Source organism: Pleurodeles waltl, chromosome 1_1, assembly GCF_031143425.1.
Source record: "Pleurodeles waltl isolate 20211129_DDA chromosome 1_1, aPleWal1.hap1.20221129, whole genome shotgun sequence".
Lineage (NCBI taxonomy): Eukaryota > Metazoa > Chordata > Amphibia > Caudata > Salamandridae > Pleurodeles > Pleurodeles waltl.
Window position 1 is genome coordinate 56,815,074 of NC_090436.1, and position 17,222 is coordinate 56,832,295.

The 17,222-nt window shown below is 45.1% G+C and overlaps 1 protein-coding gene across 3 annotated transcripts in view; it reads right to left on the bottom strand.

Annotated features, from left to right (window-relative positions):
• LOC138263029 (phospholipid-transporting ATPase ID-like) overlaps nucleotides 1-17,222 on the bottom strand; it is a 490,165-nt gene that overhangs the window by 121,027 nt on the left and 351,916 nt on the right. For all 3 annotated transcript variants that reach the window (XM_069212438.1, XM_069212444.1, XM_069212431.1), the window contains 3 exons: nucleotides 14,931-14,992; nucleotides 3,567-3,639; nucleotides 1,833-1,903 (listed from right to left, as the gene is read on the bottom strand). In XM_069212438.1, the coding sequence (XP_069068539.1) occupies nucleotides 1,833-1,903; nucleotides 3,567-3,639; nucleotides 14,931-14,992 (206 nt within the window). The remainder of the gene's footprint in view (nucleotides 1-1,832; nucleotides 1,904-3,566; nucleotides 3,640-14,930; nucleotides 14,993-17,222) is intronic.

Consider the following 17,222-nt stretch of genomic DNA (forward strand, 5'->3'; position numbering starts at 1 on the left):
ACAAGTTGATAAAGGCAACCACACACTCACCTCTACTATTGTTCACCACAGTTGTGGAGTGCATAATTGGTGCTCTGTTGGACCCGCAAGAGGCCAACGGTGAAAGGAGGCTACTGATGTGCACTGTTAACGTTTGATAGGGGGCTGCTAGTAGTATTCTTGGGTCATCTCCTTTGGGATTGGCTTACTGGTGTCTACTTGGGAGCTCATTCTGAGCTCTCTGATTATTGATATTATTTTTAAAAGAACAACTAACATGAGTAGGGTAAAGGTAGCTTGTTTTTAGTGAGTTGAAGGCATCCCAGAGTACTTAAGTTTTCAGACATTTTGCGAACAGATTAGGTTCTGATCTTAGAGTAGAGTTGCAAGCTTTCCAGAGTTTCAGTCTTAGACTTCTACTGTTCTCCATCAGTGCGCCCATGAATATCGAAGACAGAATATTGTGGTGTAAAACTATTGAGAACAAAATATTGCAATTTAAATAACAAAAGGTAAGTAAATATAGATTATTTTTTACCTAGCTCCACATATAATATATGTACCTTGACAATATATATTGTCATTGTATGCAGGTGTGGAATGGTAATTCTATACATTCTCTATATGCACTTACCTTTCGATATTTTTGAATTTGATATTTTGTCCACAATATTCTTATATGACGACATTTATGTGTTGGATATTCATTAGGAACATCTTCTCCATCCTTGCGTCATCCCTTTAAATTTCTTTGCTATCATCATATGGGAGTTATTTGAGCTGAGAGCTCTGACTGGAATTTAATGGGTTTTCAATTTCTGGAAAAATCCAGGCCATCTGATCTAATAAGCCTTACACAGCGAGCACAGGGTGGTGGGTTTGATGCTGACCTGTAATGGAGGACTTTTAGAGCGGGTTGATGAATTACATACATTCTGGCCACCGAGTTTTAGGCCACCAAAGTCTACTCAGAACTTTTTGGGTAGGCTGGTGTACATAATGTTGCTGTAGTCCAAGCGAGCCCACACCAGAGCTCTGGTTAAGATGGTATGCAAAAGAGATTACTCAGTAGTGATAGCTGAAATCTGGTGCTCTTGACCTCCTCATTAATATGTTGTTCAAAGGAAAGGCCTGTTTAAAAAAGTATTCTTATTTTTTGTGTCTGGAATAGGGTCCAAAGTTTGTGGACATCTGACGACAAGCGTTCTGTCCTTCTTTCCATCAACTGCTTTCTCAGATACAGGCGTTTTCACTGATCCTAACATATTTGCTATTGTGATAGTGAATATTGTTGTTCATTTCATATGATCCCTTGACCAGTCATGGAGAGATCTCAGTGCCATCAATGTTCATCTGGAATTTGAGATTGTGTTTCTCACTGAGTCACGTAGGCTTTGAACAACAGTGGAGACACTGATGAGATTTTCATGTGGAACATTCTGCGGATCCGGTTCAATTGTTTTGGCCGTGGCCCATTAAAAAGAAGATTATGATGTAAAGAAAAATTATGAAACAATGAATCAGAGGAGATCTTTGCTGTCACCAAGTAAAACAAATGACTTTGTACCAACCTAGTTTCTGTGTAAATTAAATATGTGAATCATGTACCAAGGAGATGCCTCTAAGTAACCATAATTCATCTTATGAGCATCCCTGTTATACAAGGTTTATTCCAAACTTTCCAACATTTTGGAGAGTCACTATGGTCCTCTATGCACAGAAATGTGCACAAGTTGTGCACTTCCACAATAATTCCTCCTGCACTTCGGTTACCCTTGAGGACTATGCGACCACAGATTTTTGGAAAACAAAGATGTGAGCCGGGCCAGTAGTTACCGTGCAGCAGAACTTACCCATCGAGTTCAGCAGTTTCTATGTACACCAGGCTGTGGGGCTCGCTGCTGGACAACAACAGGAGGTCTGCCTACACAACAAGGGGCAACAAAAGTGGAAATTCTCAATTAAAAACACTGTTCTGAAATCAGCTAGGAGCGCCTGGAAGAAGAATGCCATGTACTGGGAGCCCCTGTGATGGGTTGCCCATCTGCTGTACATCATTTTTGGGAGGAGGGTTTTAGATTAGAAGCCTTGCTGAAATCCCAGAAACGCTGTAGTGTGGCAGATACTTTCATACTGTATGTGCCTAATCATACTGGCCCAGATGTACTAAACATTCACGAAATGCAGCAAGGGAACTTAGGGCCAGATGTAGGAAACACTTTGCGAGTCGCAAACGGCAAATTTTGCCGTTTGCGACTCGCAAATGCGTGTTTCCTATGCAGAAATGCATTTTGCGAGTCGGGACCGACTCGCAAAATGCATTTCCGAATCGCAAATAGGAAGGGGTGTTCCCTTCCTATTTGCGAGTCGCAGTGGTATGCAACTCCATTTGCGACCGCGTACGTGGTCGCAAATGGAGTCGCAGTTACCATCCACTTCAAGTGGATGGTAACCCACTCGCAAATTGGAAGGGGTCCCCATGGGACCCCTTCCAGTTTGAGACTGGACCCCAAAATATTTTTTCAGGGCAGGGAGTGGTCCAAAGGACCACTCCCTGCCCTGTAAAAACCGAAACAAAAGGTTTCGTTTTTTTTTTAAATGCAGCTCGTTTTCCCTTAGGGAAAACGGGCTACATTTAAAAAAAAAAAAAACTGCTTTATTGAAAAGCAGGTCGCTAACATGGAGGCCTGCTGACTACAGCAGGCCTCCATGTTAGCGAGTGCCTATACTCGCAATGGGGCCGCAATTTGCGACCCACCTCATGAATATTCATGAGGTGGGTCATTGCGACCCCATTGCGAGTCGCAGTCGGTGTCTGAGACACCGTACTGCATAGCAATTTGCGACTTGCAAATTGCGAGTCGCAGGGACTCGCAATTTGCAAGTCGCAAATTGCTATCTTCCTACATCTGGCCCTAACTGCTTTGCGTTCGGTAAAAGGGAGAGAGCAGAAATGCACCTTATTTACTACGTTATTGCCCTGCTCTGGTCTCTCATAGCACTGGCGCACTTGTGGCTGGCTAGCATCAATGCAGGCACACTTGCTCCATAACACAAGAGTGCCTGTGTTGTGGTCAGAATAGTTTTTGTGCGGGGAGGGGTCCCTTCCGGCACAAAAACTATTCTTCGAGGCATATTGCTCTTTGTATGTGTGCTGTAGAATGCAGCACACATGCAAAGAGGGATTTACAAGTAAAAATAAAGATATTTCTCCTTGTTATGCCAGCCGCAGGTAGGCGCCTAGGTTTACAAACTTTAGTAAATCTGGGCTGCATCATAATACAAGGGTGAAAGCATGGGAACGGCCATGCTCCACCGACGTAGCTCTTCCCCGATGAAAGATAATGCAAGGTAATCCAGCTTTGCGTTGCTTTGTAAATCCTGAAATACATTTTGCATCGCGGCTGCGCAAAAAGAATGGCGCACCCACAATGCCAATTGTTAGTAAATCTGGGCTACTGTGTATGCATGGTGTATAGATAAGAGTCTGTAAGCAAAACATTAATATATTGTACAGAACGCTCTTTCTTCTGTATGTTGATAAAATATTTGTTTTAGGAAAACAGAATCACACACAACTCACTTACTGTCACAAAGTTGTTGTTTTCAAGTTTGATGATGTCCCCAACCTGAACCTTCATCCATTTTTCATTGGTGAATCTGTTGGACAAATATTTAAAGTTTGATGTTTGGTCAACTTTTCCAATGATACTGTACAATGGATGAATGTTACAGTGAAGGGCACATTTGCCTTTGTTTTGGGCACTTTCACTTTTGTCTTGAAACATGTGCACCAAACAACTTGTACAAAATGAGTTTTGTTCACTCATACATCAGTGTGCATGCCATTTACTGTTATACTTGGGCCTGGGTTAAAAAAGATCACCACAAAAGTGTGTGTTGCTGGTGCACTTCAAACCAGTGCCAGTATGTAGAAATAAATGCCATAGGTTTGCTGAGCATAAATTTAGAAAAATCTGAATCATCTATTTGACACATCTGTACAATAATTATCATCAAATGCATTCGATGTTGCAGTATCCATTCATATAATAGTATTCGAGTCAATAGTAGGTAATTAACAGAACATTGTGTATGTGTGTTACAATAAAAGCAATCAAAGAAACATACATTTTCACAAGACAGGGAAACATACGGATGATGATGCAGATGAGTGTAGTGATCATACAGGCCAATAATGGCTGGAGTAGACCTTCTGCTCCAATATGCCAATGTTTGTCTTTTTTTAATCTCCTTTTTAAGTTAGAATATTCTACATTCAGTGAGTGGAATGTTCAAATAGCCTTGTATCCTTTCTGTCTCTGTCTACACCGGTTGCTAAGGTCCCCACCCCCATTACAGGACCATGTTGCGGCCAGGGCCTGCAACTTACGTTCAGGGTCTTTATCACCTGGTATAGGCCTCAGCAGTGGGCTATAATGTTATAAACATGCAAAACAAATGTGTACTCATGTTAGGATGAGCGGGTTCAATCCATGCTGGATTTCTGGGTTAACCAATAACTAAATGATTTCCATTTAGATTCCCTGCATGTAATGTCTCTGGTCTGGATATTCTGAAATTCTGGCATGGAGCTGATCCTGGAGAAACAATGTTTGACACCCCAATATAATACACGTCATAGTACGATGGATTTATTTTGTACCAGCTGTACACATGAGTGGTGCTAGTGCATCCTGAAGGATTTTTTTATCCGAGGAATAATACATAATAGACAGTTGCATTCTCCAGCTCCCTAGCCTCATTATAGGGACCGCAGAAGTCAGCAGATGTCACACTGCCTCGATTTTTATTTTGCTTGATCTGGATGGACATCTAGAATCCCTCAGTCTTCCATGTCCAATCAGAGCAGTTCTTCTAATCTAACCTTTTCCATCCCTGCTGGGGTGTCTTGGACTGAATCCTTTTTTTGTGTTGTAAGCTCTATCAAATCTCCAGAAGAAAATCAAGAGATTTTTGCCAGTACCAAATACCCTAGAAATCTAAGAAGTGTAACTCAGTAATATCCCATCCCTGGAAAGCAAATGTAGAAATGAAAGTTTCTTAACATAGAGTGCTTGAAATATTACAGCATGCTACAAAAACCTTTGACGTCCCATGCCAGCTTGAGAGACAGATTTAGAGGTTCAATCCTCCTCCACGTTAACCACAAAAAAGTTTGAGAATTCCATTTTGGTGATTTGAGTTTTTTTATATTGAGTTCACTATGGGCGCCTTATTGGTCTTGTAGCCTTGCAAGCATTCCATCCAGCACTTTTTTGTATACTTTAGTGAATCACCCTAAGTGGGCTGATATGCCCAGACGTGGGTCCTGTGCACACTGTGTTACTGGAACCAAGCTATACCTGGCTGATGAGCCCTAACTAGGGCGAAAGCGGTCCTGGGATGCTTGTGTTACAATTCAGGGAGGAACTGGCCTGGCAGTTAAGGCTGGACTGTTCCCATTGGAGCAGGGTTGAGACTGATTTGCATATGACTGGGTCCAGACTGAGGTGGCATGGTGTGCAAGATAAGATGTACTGGGATGCAGCCCAAGTAATAATCAGTGGCTGAGATTAATGTGAGCGTTCCATCAATCACTTTTTTGTATGCTTCAGTGTGGTGCCCTAGGTGAGACAGGTATGCTCAGAAATGGGTCCCATGCACACTCTGCCAGTGGAACCAAGCTGTACCCATCTGATGAGCCCTAATAAGTGTGAAACCCTTCTTGGGTTGCTTGTGTTTCATTTCGGGGAGGACCTGGCCTGGCATTTCAGGTAGGACTTTACCCGTTGGAGCAGGGTAAAGAATGATTTGCATATGGCTGGGTCCAAACTGAGGTGACAAGGTGTGCAAAATAACAATGGACTGGTGTTTTGCGGCCCGAGTAATTACCCGTGGCTGAGATTAATTCAAGCATTCCACCCATCACATTTTTGTATACTTTAGAGTTCCTTTATGGCATAGGACTAGCTGGTAACAGGTTATATTAACAACTGTTGCTACATCATAGAAATGAACTCCCAGATTCAGAATCTGGCATTCCTGCTGCTAGCTCTCAGCAGGAGTCACGCATAACTATCACATGGTCTGGGCCATAATTACCAGAGATGAAAAGACTAAGACACAACTTAAAATAAGGCTGGACGAAACCACTACAGAGACATGATAATGCCCAATGATAAGGCACGCTGATAAATTCCCATTATCATGCCCACTACAGATCTCACATCCGGGGATGTCACAGTATGACCCAGACAACTAAGAATGTCTAATTTGCGACAGAAATTGGCCAATATTCACAACAAAGTAAACTGTAGAGAAGTGATCAAATGGATCAACCAAGAAGATTCCATGTACCTAACCTCCTATCATTCTGTATGGCACAAGTCAAGACAATCCAGGACAAAATCCAGGAGCTCCCATATAACATACAACCCCATAGCCGACAACAACCTTTCTAGACTCCTCAAAAATGGACAGGGTCTCTGCCCCAGTTTTCTGCTTATTGTCAGATCAAAGCTACTGAATTAAAATTGCCAGCTCAACATCACCAATCAAACAGGTGACAGTGGAATTCCCCCACGGTCACCTTGAGCACCTTGATTATACAACATTTTAATATGGCCATTATATAAAATACCAACTGCATTTCAAAATGCATGCCAACAACACACATGCCCACACTAACCAAGGAAGAAACCCAGAATGCTGGAACAATATAACTATATGCCTATAGCATATCTACTGTTGATCCAAAGTACGCCAAGCCAGGGGACCCATGGCCACCTGAAACCTGCACCACATCTTATGACTGCAAGACCTGCACGCACTTTCTGCCCCACGAAGAATAGCAGAAATCAATCCAGATCACTCTTCCGCAAAGCAGGACACAGGTGTAATGAAGAACAACAACTTCCATCTACCAATGTGAAGAGATGCTGGCAGATCAAAAGCTGAATTCAGCTCACCAGAGCTCTGGTATTATCTCAACTAGACTACTGCACTGTAGTCTGGTAACGTCGCAAACTACAAAGCAAGACTCTGCATAAGATGTAAAACCAAGATGTTAGACAATGAAGGATTTAGACATCATCCCTGCTTTAAAAAGGATCCACAGGTTATCGGTGCACCATGAATGTAGTTTCAACTCGTATCCAACAAAAGTGATGCGTTTTGAAGTATTTATAGCACTTATGCTGGAAGGGCTAAATAAAATATTTAAATAAAAAAACTTATATGTATCATCTACTGGACATTGAAGGAAAGAGGGACAAAATACTATCGGAAGCTAGGGCTAGATGTACAAAGCATTTCAATGATCGCAAATGCTCTGATTTCTTGTTTGTAACCATTAAAATGTTTTTTTCTATGTACCAATCCCATTTTAGGAGTCAAAAAAATAGTTTTCCAACATCTAAAATAAGATTCCAAATGGATAACGTTCTGTAGTATCTGCCGCTGTGCGTGCAACTAGAATATTACTAGTTGATTGCACGCGCAGCGGAGCCGCTCGCACAAGCCTGTTCCTCGGTGTTCAGGTTTTCCTGACGCACGTGTTGTGCGTGAGGAATCCAAGACGTCGAGGAACAGCAGTTGGGAAGCGGAGGAGCGAGAGACGATCGGCGTTGCGCTGAAGTGATGAGATTTGGACATTTTTGATATGCTGTGTCACTAAAGTAAGAAATAAACCTTGCTTTTAACAAACATCGACTTTTTTGACGGATTATGTCTCCTGGAAAGTCTTCTCAGCTTACCTTACATTCCGGTACCTGGGAGGAGGGGATGGGCAAATCAGCATCATATGTATCAATGTTTTGCAACTGAAATTCAGTGGCAAAACATTGTAATTTTACTAGCCAAAAAGGAGGGGGTCCCTTTAGAAAAACAAAAACAAATACCTTTGATACCTCCAGTCATTTTATTTTGTTGACACACACCCCACAATTTAGCACACATACAAAATCTCATGTGTATATTTCTTTTTTCTTTTTAGTTATCGGTCCGAGTTAAACATGGGCAGGTGGGGGGACAGAAGCAACAAGAGGAATGGTTTGGGAATAGGGAAAGGTGAAGCATGGGAGTGTGGCAGGCGAACAACGGAGTAACACGAAGGCCGGTGTCGGAAACACTGAAGCAACACGGGGGTACACAAAAGCAACAGGGGAGAAGGGCTGGGGGGGGCAAAAGCAACCAGAGGGAGGGTGGGGATGAAAGCAGTACGTGTTGGGGGAAAGCAACACGGAGGGCACAGGTGGCGGGATGCTGGCAATCAAGTGAATGCAAGAGGGAGGGGGCGGGAGAAGCAGTTCGGCAACAGAGAGCAACACAGAGTGCCGCGGAGAGACAAACAAGAGGGAGACAGCTCGAAAACACGTGACGAGGAAAGGCAACCAATAGTAAGCAACGGGCGGTCTCCAAGCCACTCGATGTTCTTGGGAGGCCACAACATGCGTCGCAGAAGACAGCACATGCACAGTCTAGTAGGCTCGACCTAACCAGATCACAGTTCTTCTGCTGACGGCCAACTTTCATCCTTTAAGAGGTTCAGCAACACAACCTAAAGGGCAAGCCCTAGCAATATCAGAAACAAACAACCTCTAACTTGTACCCGTTTATGACGATTCACACAAATAAAATAGAGATTACGGGCCTTTCAGCGTTCACTATGGTTTCTAGGAGTAATTCAGGGGAGCTGTGACTGTTGCACTTCTGCAGGAAGTTTTCTAGAACTCTTTCATTAATTCAAGTTTCCCATATGCAAATATTCACCTGCATCTTGTTTTAATAGCAAATCCCTACCCCAGTCCAAATGCACATGCCAGCTTTTTCCTTGTTTTGCTCTATAGAGAAAATAATTTTCCATGTTCAGGAATCCCTTCCGCTACACCTCATCCGTTTTGTTGGTGATCTGTCTCAGATAAGAGACATACTCATGCTAGAAAAGTTATTTCCAAACCTTTCTGAATACTCACAAATGTGCACGTTCCTGGCTACTGACCAGTTTGGCAAGAAATTCCAGCTTGGTGGTAGATTTACTCCGACATTATTTTACAACATAGTCATGGTAATACTATGTGTAAGTAAATCAGCTCTCAAGTGTAAATTCTAGATTTGTCAATCACAAACATGTTTTGGAAACCATGCCATATGGACACCTGTCTAAATTGGTTGTCCACAAGGCTTTGAGATGTGGGCCACTGGGATCTAAGGGCCTCCTTCAGACTATGTGTGCGGACCGGAGGAGGTAATTTACTCTACCAACCTGGCTAGACCACCACCCACCACATTTTGAGACCTCCTCAGGCCCTGTGGAGATCTCTGTGCTTTTAGAGAAGATGGCGTCACGCCGGATTTCTGAAGGTACTGAAAGGTTGGTGAGCCGACACCTTGCTTCATATGGCTGCCCATCAAACTGTTTTTGTTTTCCAAAAGTAAATTCCAAGGTCAGAGTTTCTTTCTTTTAAAAACAAAACATAAATTACTCTGACACCCTTGGAGCTTTCGCCAACGGAGTGGGGGTCCTTTTACAATTTTTTCAGTTTAGTACCGCCATGCTTTAGCAAAGGACAGCCATTCATGAAACCAAGTCGTTCAACTCACAGTACTGCTTGGAAACCGCAGGTTGACATAGTCAGGACTGAAGGTATTCATTAACCATTCGTGGCACATTATCAACACCCAGAGTAGTAAACTTGTGGGACAAAGGGCACAACAGCCTTGGAGGTGTCATTGGGTAGACACTCCTCATCCAGAGAGCCTTCCTTACTTAGACAAGAGTTCTGGGTTCATTTTACAACTGAAGACCCTGCAGATGTACATCGAGGGCTGGGGCTCGGCTGGTGTGCTCATGCCCTCCCTAAAGGCAGTGCTTAATTTGTAAATAAAATGTCCTGGTGCCCAAAGCTCGCCTCTGAAACCTGTGGCTGCTGCAATTAAATGTGCGAGCACGGAATACTGAGGCAGAGTAATCCTGAAGCCATCTCGGCCTCTTTAATCCATTTACAGCCACCTCCGCCCCTTCAACTCACTCTTGCAGTTTTCTGCCTTTGTGACGCTTTTTCGTTTTTCTCTTCCTCCGTCTTTCCCATGTGTCTTTTGCTCACAGTAAATGTTTGAGGGAGAAAAATAGGTGCCGTCCCTCAAAAATAAGTGCCGCTGCTCTGCACCGGAACCAAGAAGCACAAATTAAGCACTGCCTAAAGGCAATAAGGACCTTTAAATATCCCTCCTCTTGTTTCTGTTGAACGTAGATGTTTATTACCCTTAAGATGGCTGGGTTCCAGTCAGTCCTGCTTTGTGTTCACAATTGCTAGTTCTTTGGCAGAGTGTTTCACAGGTTTTTTGGTTGCGTCACCGGATCAGTCAACTTGATACTGGTGTAGTGTGTCTTTTGGTTGGATGCAACTCTCATTTTCTTTTCTCTGGTGTTCATTGCTCCTCTGTTACTTCATGTGAGCGCCTTGCTTGTTAAATGTTCTTCGCTTAGCTCTGACAGGGCTTGTACTGAACTCAAGAGTGTGTTGGCTTTCATGATGACTAATCATGTCTCTGAGTAAGGATTTGAGAGCAGATCAGTTTTCAGTATTGTTGTATTGCTCCTCAGTTGTCCCCTTCCCTGGCCCATCCCCCCTCCATCCTCGCATTCCTTCACTAATGGAATGTTCCAACTGAAGCTCATTTAGAAAGTTGAAGTGCCTCTTGTCACATGTCCTGCATGGCGAGAGACATCTTTTTCTTGTACTTAATTAAGAAACTTACCTGTCATCCTGGTGGCGTCTTTCTAAAAGTATGTATGGATTAAGGTTCACTTTGCTTGAGCGAACATGGATCGTGTTATCATCTATGACTGTTCTCTTGTTATGTACTAACATTTGGAGATCACTGCATTTCTTGGACAGTCATTTCAGAACTTAGGGCCTCACTTAGATATTGGTGGATGGGTTATTCCGTCACAACTATGACGGATTTCTTGTCCGCCGAAGTCTAAATCCCATTAAATCCTATGGGATTCAGATTTAGGCAGAGGGGATATCCGTCGCCGTTGTGACGGACTAACCCGTCCGACAATATCTAAATAAGCCCCTTTATACTTGAGTGGCTCTATTTCCTAATCTAAAGTATATAAAGGATCTGGCCTGGCAGGTCCAACTGTACTGGTCCCATTGGAGCAGGGCCAAGACTGATTTGCATATGGCTGGGTCTAAACTGAGGTGGCACAGTGTGCAAAGAACAATGGACCGGGATGCAGTCCAGAGGAATTACCATTGGCTGAGATTAGTTCAAGCATTCCATCCATCACTCTTTTGTATACTGATTGTATTCGAAAGTCATCGAGAAGACCGTCAACAAGCAGATGGCCGCCTTCCTCGAGACGAACGGATCCCTCGACCCCTCACAGTCCGGCTTCCGAGCCAACCACAGCACCGAGACCGCCCTCATCGCCGCCACCGATGACATCCGAGCCCTGATGGACAATGGAGAAACAGCGGCCCTCATCCTCCTAGACCTCTCCGCGGCATTCGACACGGTCTGCCACCGCACCCTAGTACGGCGCCTCAGCAACATCGGAATCAAGGACAAGGCGCTGGAATGGATCATCTCCTTCCTCGACGGAAGAACACAGAGAGTCCGCCTACCACCGTACAAGTCAGAGGCCTCCGAAGTCATCTGCGGCGTCCCACAAGGATCATCTCTGAGCCCCACCCTCTTCAACGTCTACATGAGCCCCCTCGCGGCCATCGTACGCAAACACAACCTCAGCATAATCTCCTACGCCGACGACACCCAGCTGATCCTCTCCCTGACCAACGACCCCGCCGCCGCCAGAGCCAACCTGCACGAAGGGATGAAAGAGGTAGCCGAGTGGATGACGACCAGCCGCCTGAAACTGAACTCGGACAAGACGGAGGTTCTCATCCTGGGCTCTTCACCCTCCGCCTGGGACGACTCCTGGTGGCCTCCCGCCCTGGGCACCGCACCCAAACCGACAGACCATGCACGCAACCTGGGCTTCATCCTGGACTCCTCCCTCTCCATGACCAGGCAGGTCAACAACGTCTCCTCGGCGTGCTTCAACATCCTACGCACACTTCGGAAGATCTTCTGGTGGATCCCCACCGAGACCAGGAGGACCGTCACCCAGGCCCTCGTCACCAGCCGACTGGACTACGGTAACGCCCTCTACGCCGGTACCACCGCCAAGCTCCAGAAGAGACTCCAGCGGATCCAGAACGCCTCAGCCAGACTCATCCTCGACATCCCACGATCCAGCCACATCTCCGGACATCTGAGAGACCTGCACTGGCTCCCCGTCAACAAGAGAATCACCTTCCGCCTCCTCACCCACGCACACAAAGCCCTACACGACCAAGGCCCGAGCTACCTCAACAGCCGAGTCAACTTCTACGCTCCCACGCGCCACCTCCGATCAGCCAACCACGCCCTCGCCGCCGTCCCCCGCATCCGAAGAGCGACTACAGGAGGAAGGTCCTTCTCCTACCTGGCCGCCAAGAACTGGAACTCCCTCCCGACCGACCTGCGCCTGACCCAAGACCACCTCTCCTTCAGGAAGAAGCTGAAGACCTGGCTATTCGAGCAGTAGCGGCACCCCCCCCCCCCCAGCGCCTTGAGACCCTACGGGTATGTAGCGCGCTTTATAAGTGTCATTGATTGATTGATTGATTCCCTCGTCTGCAACATTTTAGGAAGGTTACATATTATGACGTTGCCCCCATCACTTAACCATCTGGAGGTGTGCATTGTTTTTCAGCTTTGTCTGGTTTATTATGGGAGTTTTGGATTTAATTGGCATGCAATAAAGTCAACTAAATTCAAAATGAGATTATGATATTCCATTAGTGGCTTTGTTTCTGGAATCCAGACATGTGACTTCTTTTGAGTTGCTACCTGATCTGTTTGTAGACTCATGTGTTGGAGTCTGGAGAATTAAATGCCCGCCTCTTGCCTTTCTGTTGTTCCTTTTCGAGGATCGGCTTATTACAAAATGGCTTTTGGCAGCCTGTCTCCTATGTTTTCTATACGGCTCCCTTTATAAATTTGCCTGCCTTCTATGTTTACTTTCTTTAATTCCTGAGGAGTTAGCTTGTTTCCTCTGTTCATCTCATTTAGTTCTTCTCGCCTAATTAGTGTGTCTTGTTTGCAGAGATTTCTCATGTTTTGAAGTCTAGTCCTGCATCAGGTCCATGTATATCTCTTTGGAAAAAGTAAGGTATTACTACCGCGGGGCAGGGGTTCTCCAGCATCAGTCTTTGTGCCCCCACACTGGATGCCACAACCCTTTTCAGTGCTTCGCTCTGTGATGATTGGATTAGAAATAATTGTGTCCAGAGGGATTTGTGTGTTTTTGGTTCAGATTTTGTAGGAATGAAGGATAAAGATAATGGGTGAAGTAGGTGGTCCCTGGAGCAATTGTAGTGTCCGCTGAGGTAGAGGATTGTTCGCCAAACTCTAATTTCATCCCTCCCTTGACTGTCCCATAGGCATAATTGTTAAAAGTACATTTCCCCAAAGGTGTGCTGGTTAACTGCCCTAATAATTCTAGGATTGAACTGTCAAGTACTGTAGTGACGGCTGTCAAAGAGGAGGGGGCACCATAATCATTAATTCAAATCAAATAAAAAAAAGTTTATTGTTTCAGTTAATTAAAACCATAACAGTATTATATGACAAATACAATTTAAGATGAATGAAGTTAAAGTTCATAAAACTTCCTTTATGATTATTAATTAAAAGAAAAACTAGTAAAGACGTACTTAATTTGGGTAAGTGCACCCCTCCAAGCACCCTCCCGAAACTAGCACTGATCTCTCTAGCTCCTGGATAGTTGTGAGCTATTGCTATGTGCAGGGACCAGACTTAAACCATGAGCAGTTATTTAACCAGTCTGCAATTTAACAATGGGTCATCAGGGTTAAGGCGTGCTGTTATGGCATCTCTGCATGAGCAATTGCTTCTGTCATTGAAAGCCTTTTTAGTAACTTTATTCAGAGGGGGCGCAAAGTAGGACAAATGCAGACTAGGTGGATGAAGTCCTCCCTAGAAGCTTTACAGAATGTGCATTCTGTAGGTCCACTATATTCCATTTTGGCCGGCTTGCCAATGCCACAGTGCAGCCGAAGCGGATGGCCATTAGTCTATTTTTTATATGAGCTGGATCGGGGATGCCAAAGTATGCTACTTGTTTCAGGGCACCATAGTTGTTGATAACTGTCCAGGCATGAGATCGGACACAGAAGTTGATTTTGTCTGCCAGGCTCGAGTGTAGTTTGACTACTCTGTTGACTGCCTTTTTAAAGGTAGCATGTGTTGTGTTCATGGCCCATAGGTTGGTCAAGTCCAAAGTTTTGATGGAATTATCTAAATATTTTTGATAAACTGACTGCAGATCACTTTGCATGGCCACCCAAAAGGCACTATTTAATGGGGCGTCCTGCAATTTCCATATCTTGAACCAAAATTACATTTTAGTAGATCTCTCCAGGTCTTGTTTTTTAAGGGCAAACTCAAAGTGGATTTGTGCCGGCGAAGACGTTTGTGGCAGAGAGAATGCTCACCTGTACGCGTTGGTCTGTAGCTTGTCCAACAGGACTGCATCTTGTCCTAATCATTAATTCCTTATTGGGTTTCCAAGAAGTGGAGAGAGAGCGACGCTCATGAAATCAAGCTGCATTGGCTACTCCACCCACCCTCTCCACGTCATGCGTCTCCCTCCAAAGGTAGTGACCACATTTGAAGACAGCCAATGGCTGAAGTGGGTTGACCAATTTCACATACTGCAGCCTGTGGTAGGCGAAAGCAAACTTTGAATGACATTTGAACAGCCCAATGGATGAAGAGCGATGATATGTACATACGTATATATTTACACTGGGACACTGCCTACCTTATCTATACCCTGCAGATTACCGTACATATAAAGTGGTACTCACTTCCCATCTCTGAGCACCTGCACCGTCCGGTTGTTCACTTGGTTGTCACTTTTGTGGCGGTACTAAAGAGACAAAAAGGAACACTTCTAATCAGCTGTAAAAACTATAATTTACCAACACACTCGGGCTGGGAATCAATATTAGTTACATTTGTTTTTTAAGGCTCTGGTTCTCAAAAAATATATTAACTACATCCCAAGTGTGCTCTGGGTCTAACTGCAATATATAGAGCAAAATACATTTGTGTTACAAAATATCCAACATTAAGATAAAAACAATGAGTTTGTAGGTACAGCACTATGAGAGGGTATAGTGAGGGAGTGGTACAAGTGAGCACACGTGTGCACACACACACACACACACACACACACAATGGAATACATCCTTCCTGTGAAATGGGGCGGGACAAGAAAGGGAGAGACCCAAGCTCACCAGCCGACCACAAGAGAGCAGGGTTAGGGACCATCAGCTCCAGGCAAAAGAAATGGGTAAAAGGCGTATTAGAAAAACACACAAAAGGTCACGGGAGAAATGCTTGCAAATTGTCTAAACCACTGGCAAGCACTCATGTTAGCATTCCGACTCATCCTTTTCTCCGACTGTGCCACTTTAGACAGAGGCCTGCCTTATGCAAATGAGTACAGTCCCTGTCTCTCATGGGAAAAGTCCCTCCTGAACTGCCATGCAGGGTGAACTGTAAGTGTGCTTTATGAATCTGCTCGTTCATGCATTCAACAGTGCAGCACAACATTTGAAGCAGCCATTCAGACCACGTGGTGAAGCAGTGGTTATTGCCATACCGGCGCGTTCTGGTGGGTTAGGTATGGACAGGCAGTGGAGAGTGCCCCATAGAGAAACAGTGGTGAGTGACGGACGGAGTAGGGTGGTGAATACTGCACAGAGAAGCAGTGGTGGGTGAGGTACAAGGAGACAGTGATGAGTGTACCATAGAGAAGCAGTGGGGTTGAGGTACAAGGAGGCAGTGGTGAGTGTCCCATAGAGAAGCATTGGTGGGTGAGGTACAGGGATTCAGTGATGAGTATCCCATATAGAAGCATTGGTGGGTGAGGTACAAGGATTCAGTGATGAGTGTCCCATAGAGAAACATTGGTGGATGAGGTACAAGGAGGCAGTGATGAGTGTCCCATAGAGAAGCATTGGTGGGTGAGGTACAAGGATTCAGTGATCAGTGTCCCATAGAGAAGCATTGGTGGATGAGGTACAAGGAGGCAGTGGTGAGTGTCCCATAGAGAAGCATTGGTGGGTGAGGTACAAGGATTCAGTGATGAGTATCCCATAGAGAAGCATTGGTGGGTGAGGTACAAGGATTCAGTGATGAGTGTCCCATAGAGAAGCATTGGCGGATGAGGTACAAGGAGGCAGTGATGAGTGTCCCATAGAGAAGCAGTGGGGTTGAGGTACAAGGAGGCAGTGGTGAGTGTCCCATAGAGAAGCATTGGTGGGTGAGGTACAAGGATTCAGTGATGAGTGTCCCATAGAGAAGCATTGGTGGGTGAGGTACAAGGATTCAGTGATGAGTATCCCATAGAGAAGCATTGGTGGGTGAGGTACAAGGATTCAGTGATGAGTGTCCCATAGAGAAGCATTGGTGGGTGAGGTACAAGGAGGCAGTGGTGAGTGTCCCATGGAGAAGCAGTGGGGTTGAGGTACAAGGAGGCAGTGGTGAGTGTCCCATGGAGAAGCAGTGGTGGGAGATGTACAAGGAGGCACTGTTGAATATTTTATAGAGAAGCAGCGGTGAGGATAGGATGGGCGGGGTGGTGAATCCTGTATAAAGAAGCACTGGTGGGTGTTGTACAAGGTGCACTGATAAGTGTTCTATACTGAAGAAGACAAGCAGCGGTGAGTAATGGATGGGTGGGGTGGTGAATCCCGTATAGAGAAGCAGTGGTGGGTGGTGACAAGGGGGGACTGGTGAGTGTCCCATAGAGAAGCAGTGGTGGGTGACGGATGGAGGGGAGTGGTGAATGTCCTGTAGAGAAGCAGTGGTGAGTGACGGATGGAGGGGAGTGGTGAATGTCCTGTAGAGAAGCAGTGGTGGGAGATGTACAAGGAGGCACTGGTGAGTGTTTTATAGAGAAGCAGTGGCGGTGGTGTACAAGGAGGCATTGGTGAGTGTCCCATAGAGAAACAGTGGTGGGTGACGGATGGAGGGGAGTGGTGAATGTCCTGTAGAGAAGCAGTGGTGGGTGATGTACAAGGAGGCATTGGTGAGTGTTTTATAGAGAAGCAGTGGCGGTGGTGTACAAGGAGGCATTGGTGAGTGTCGTA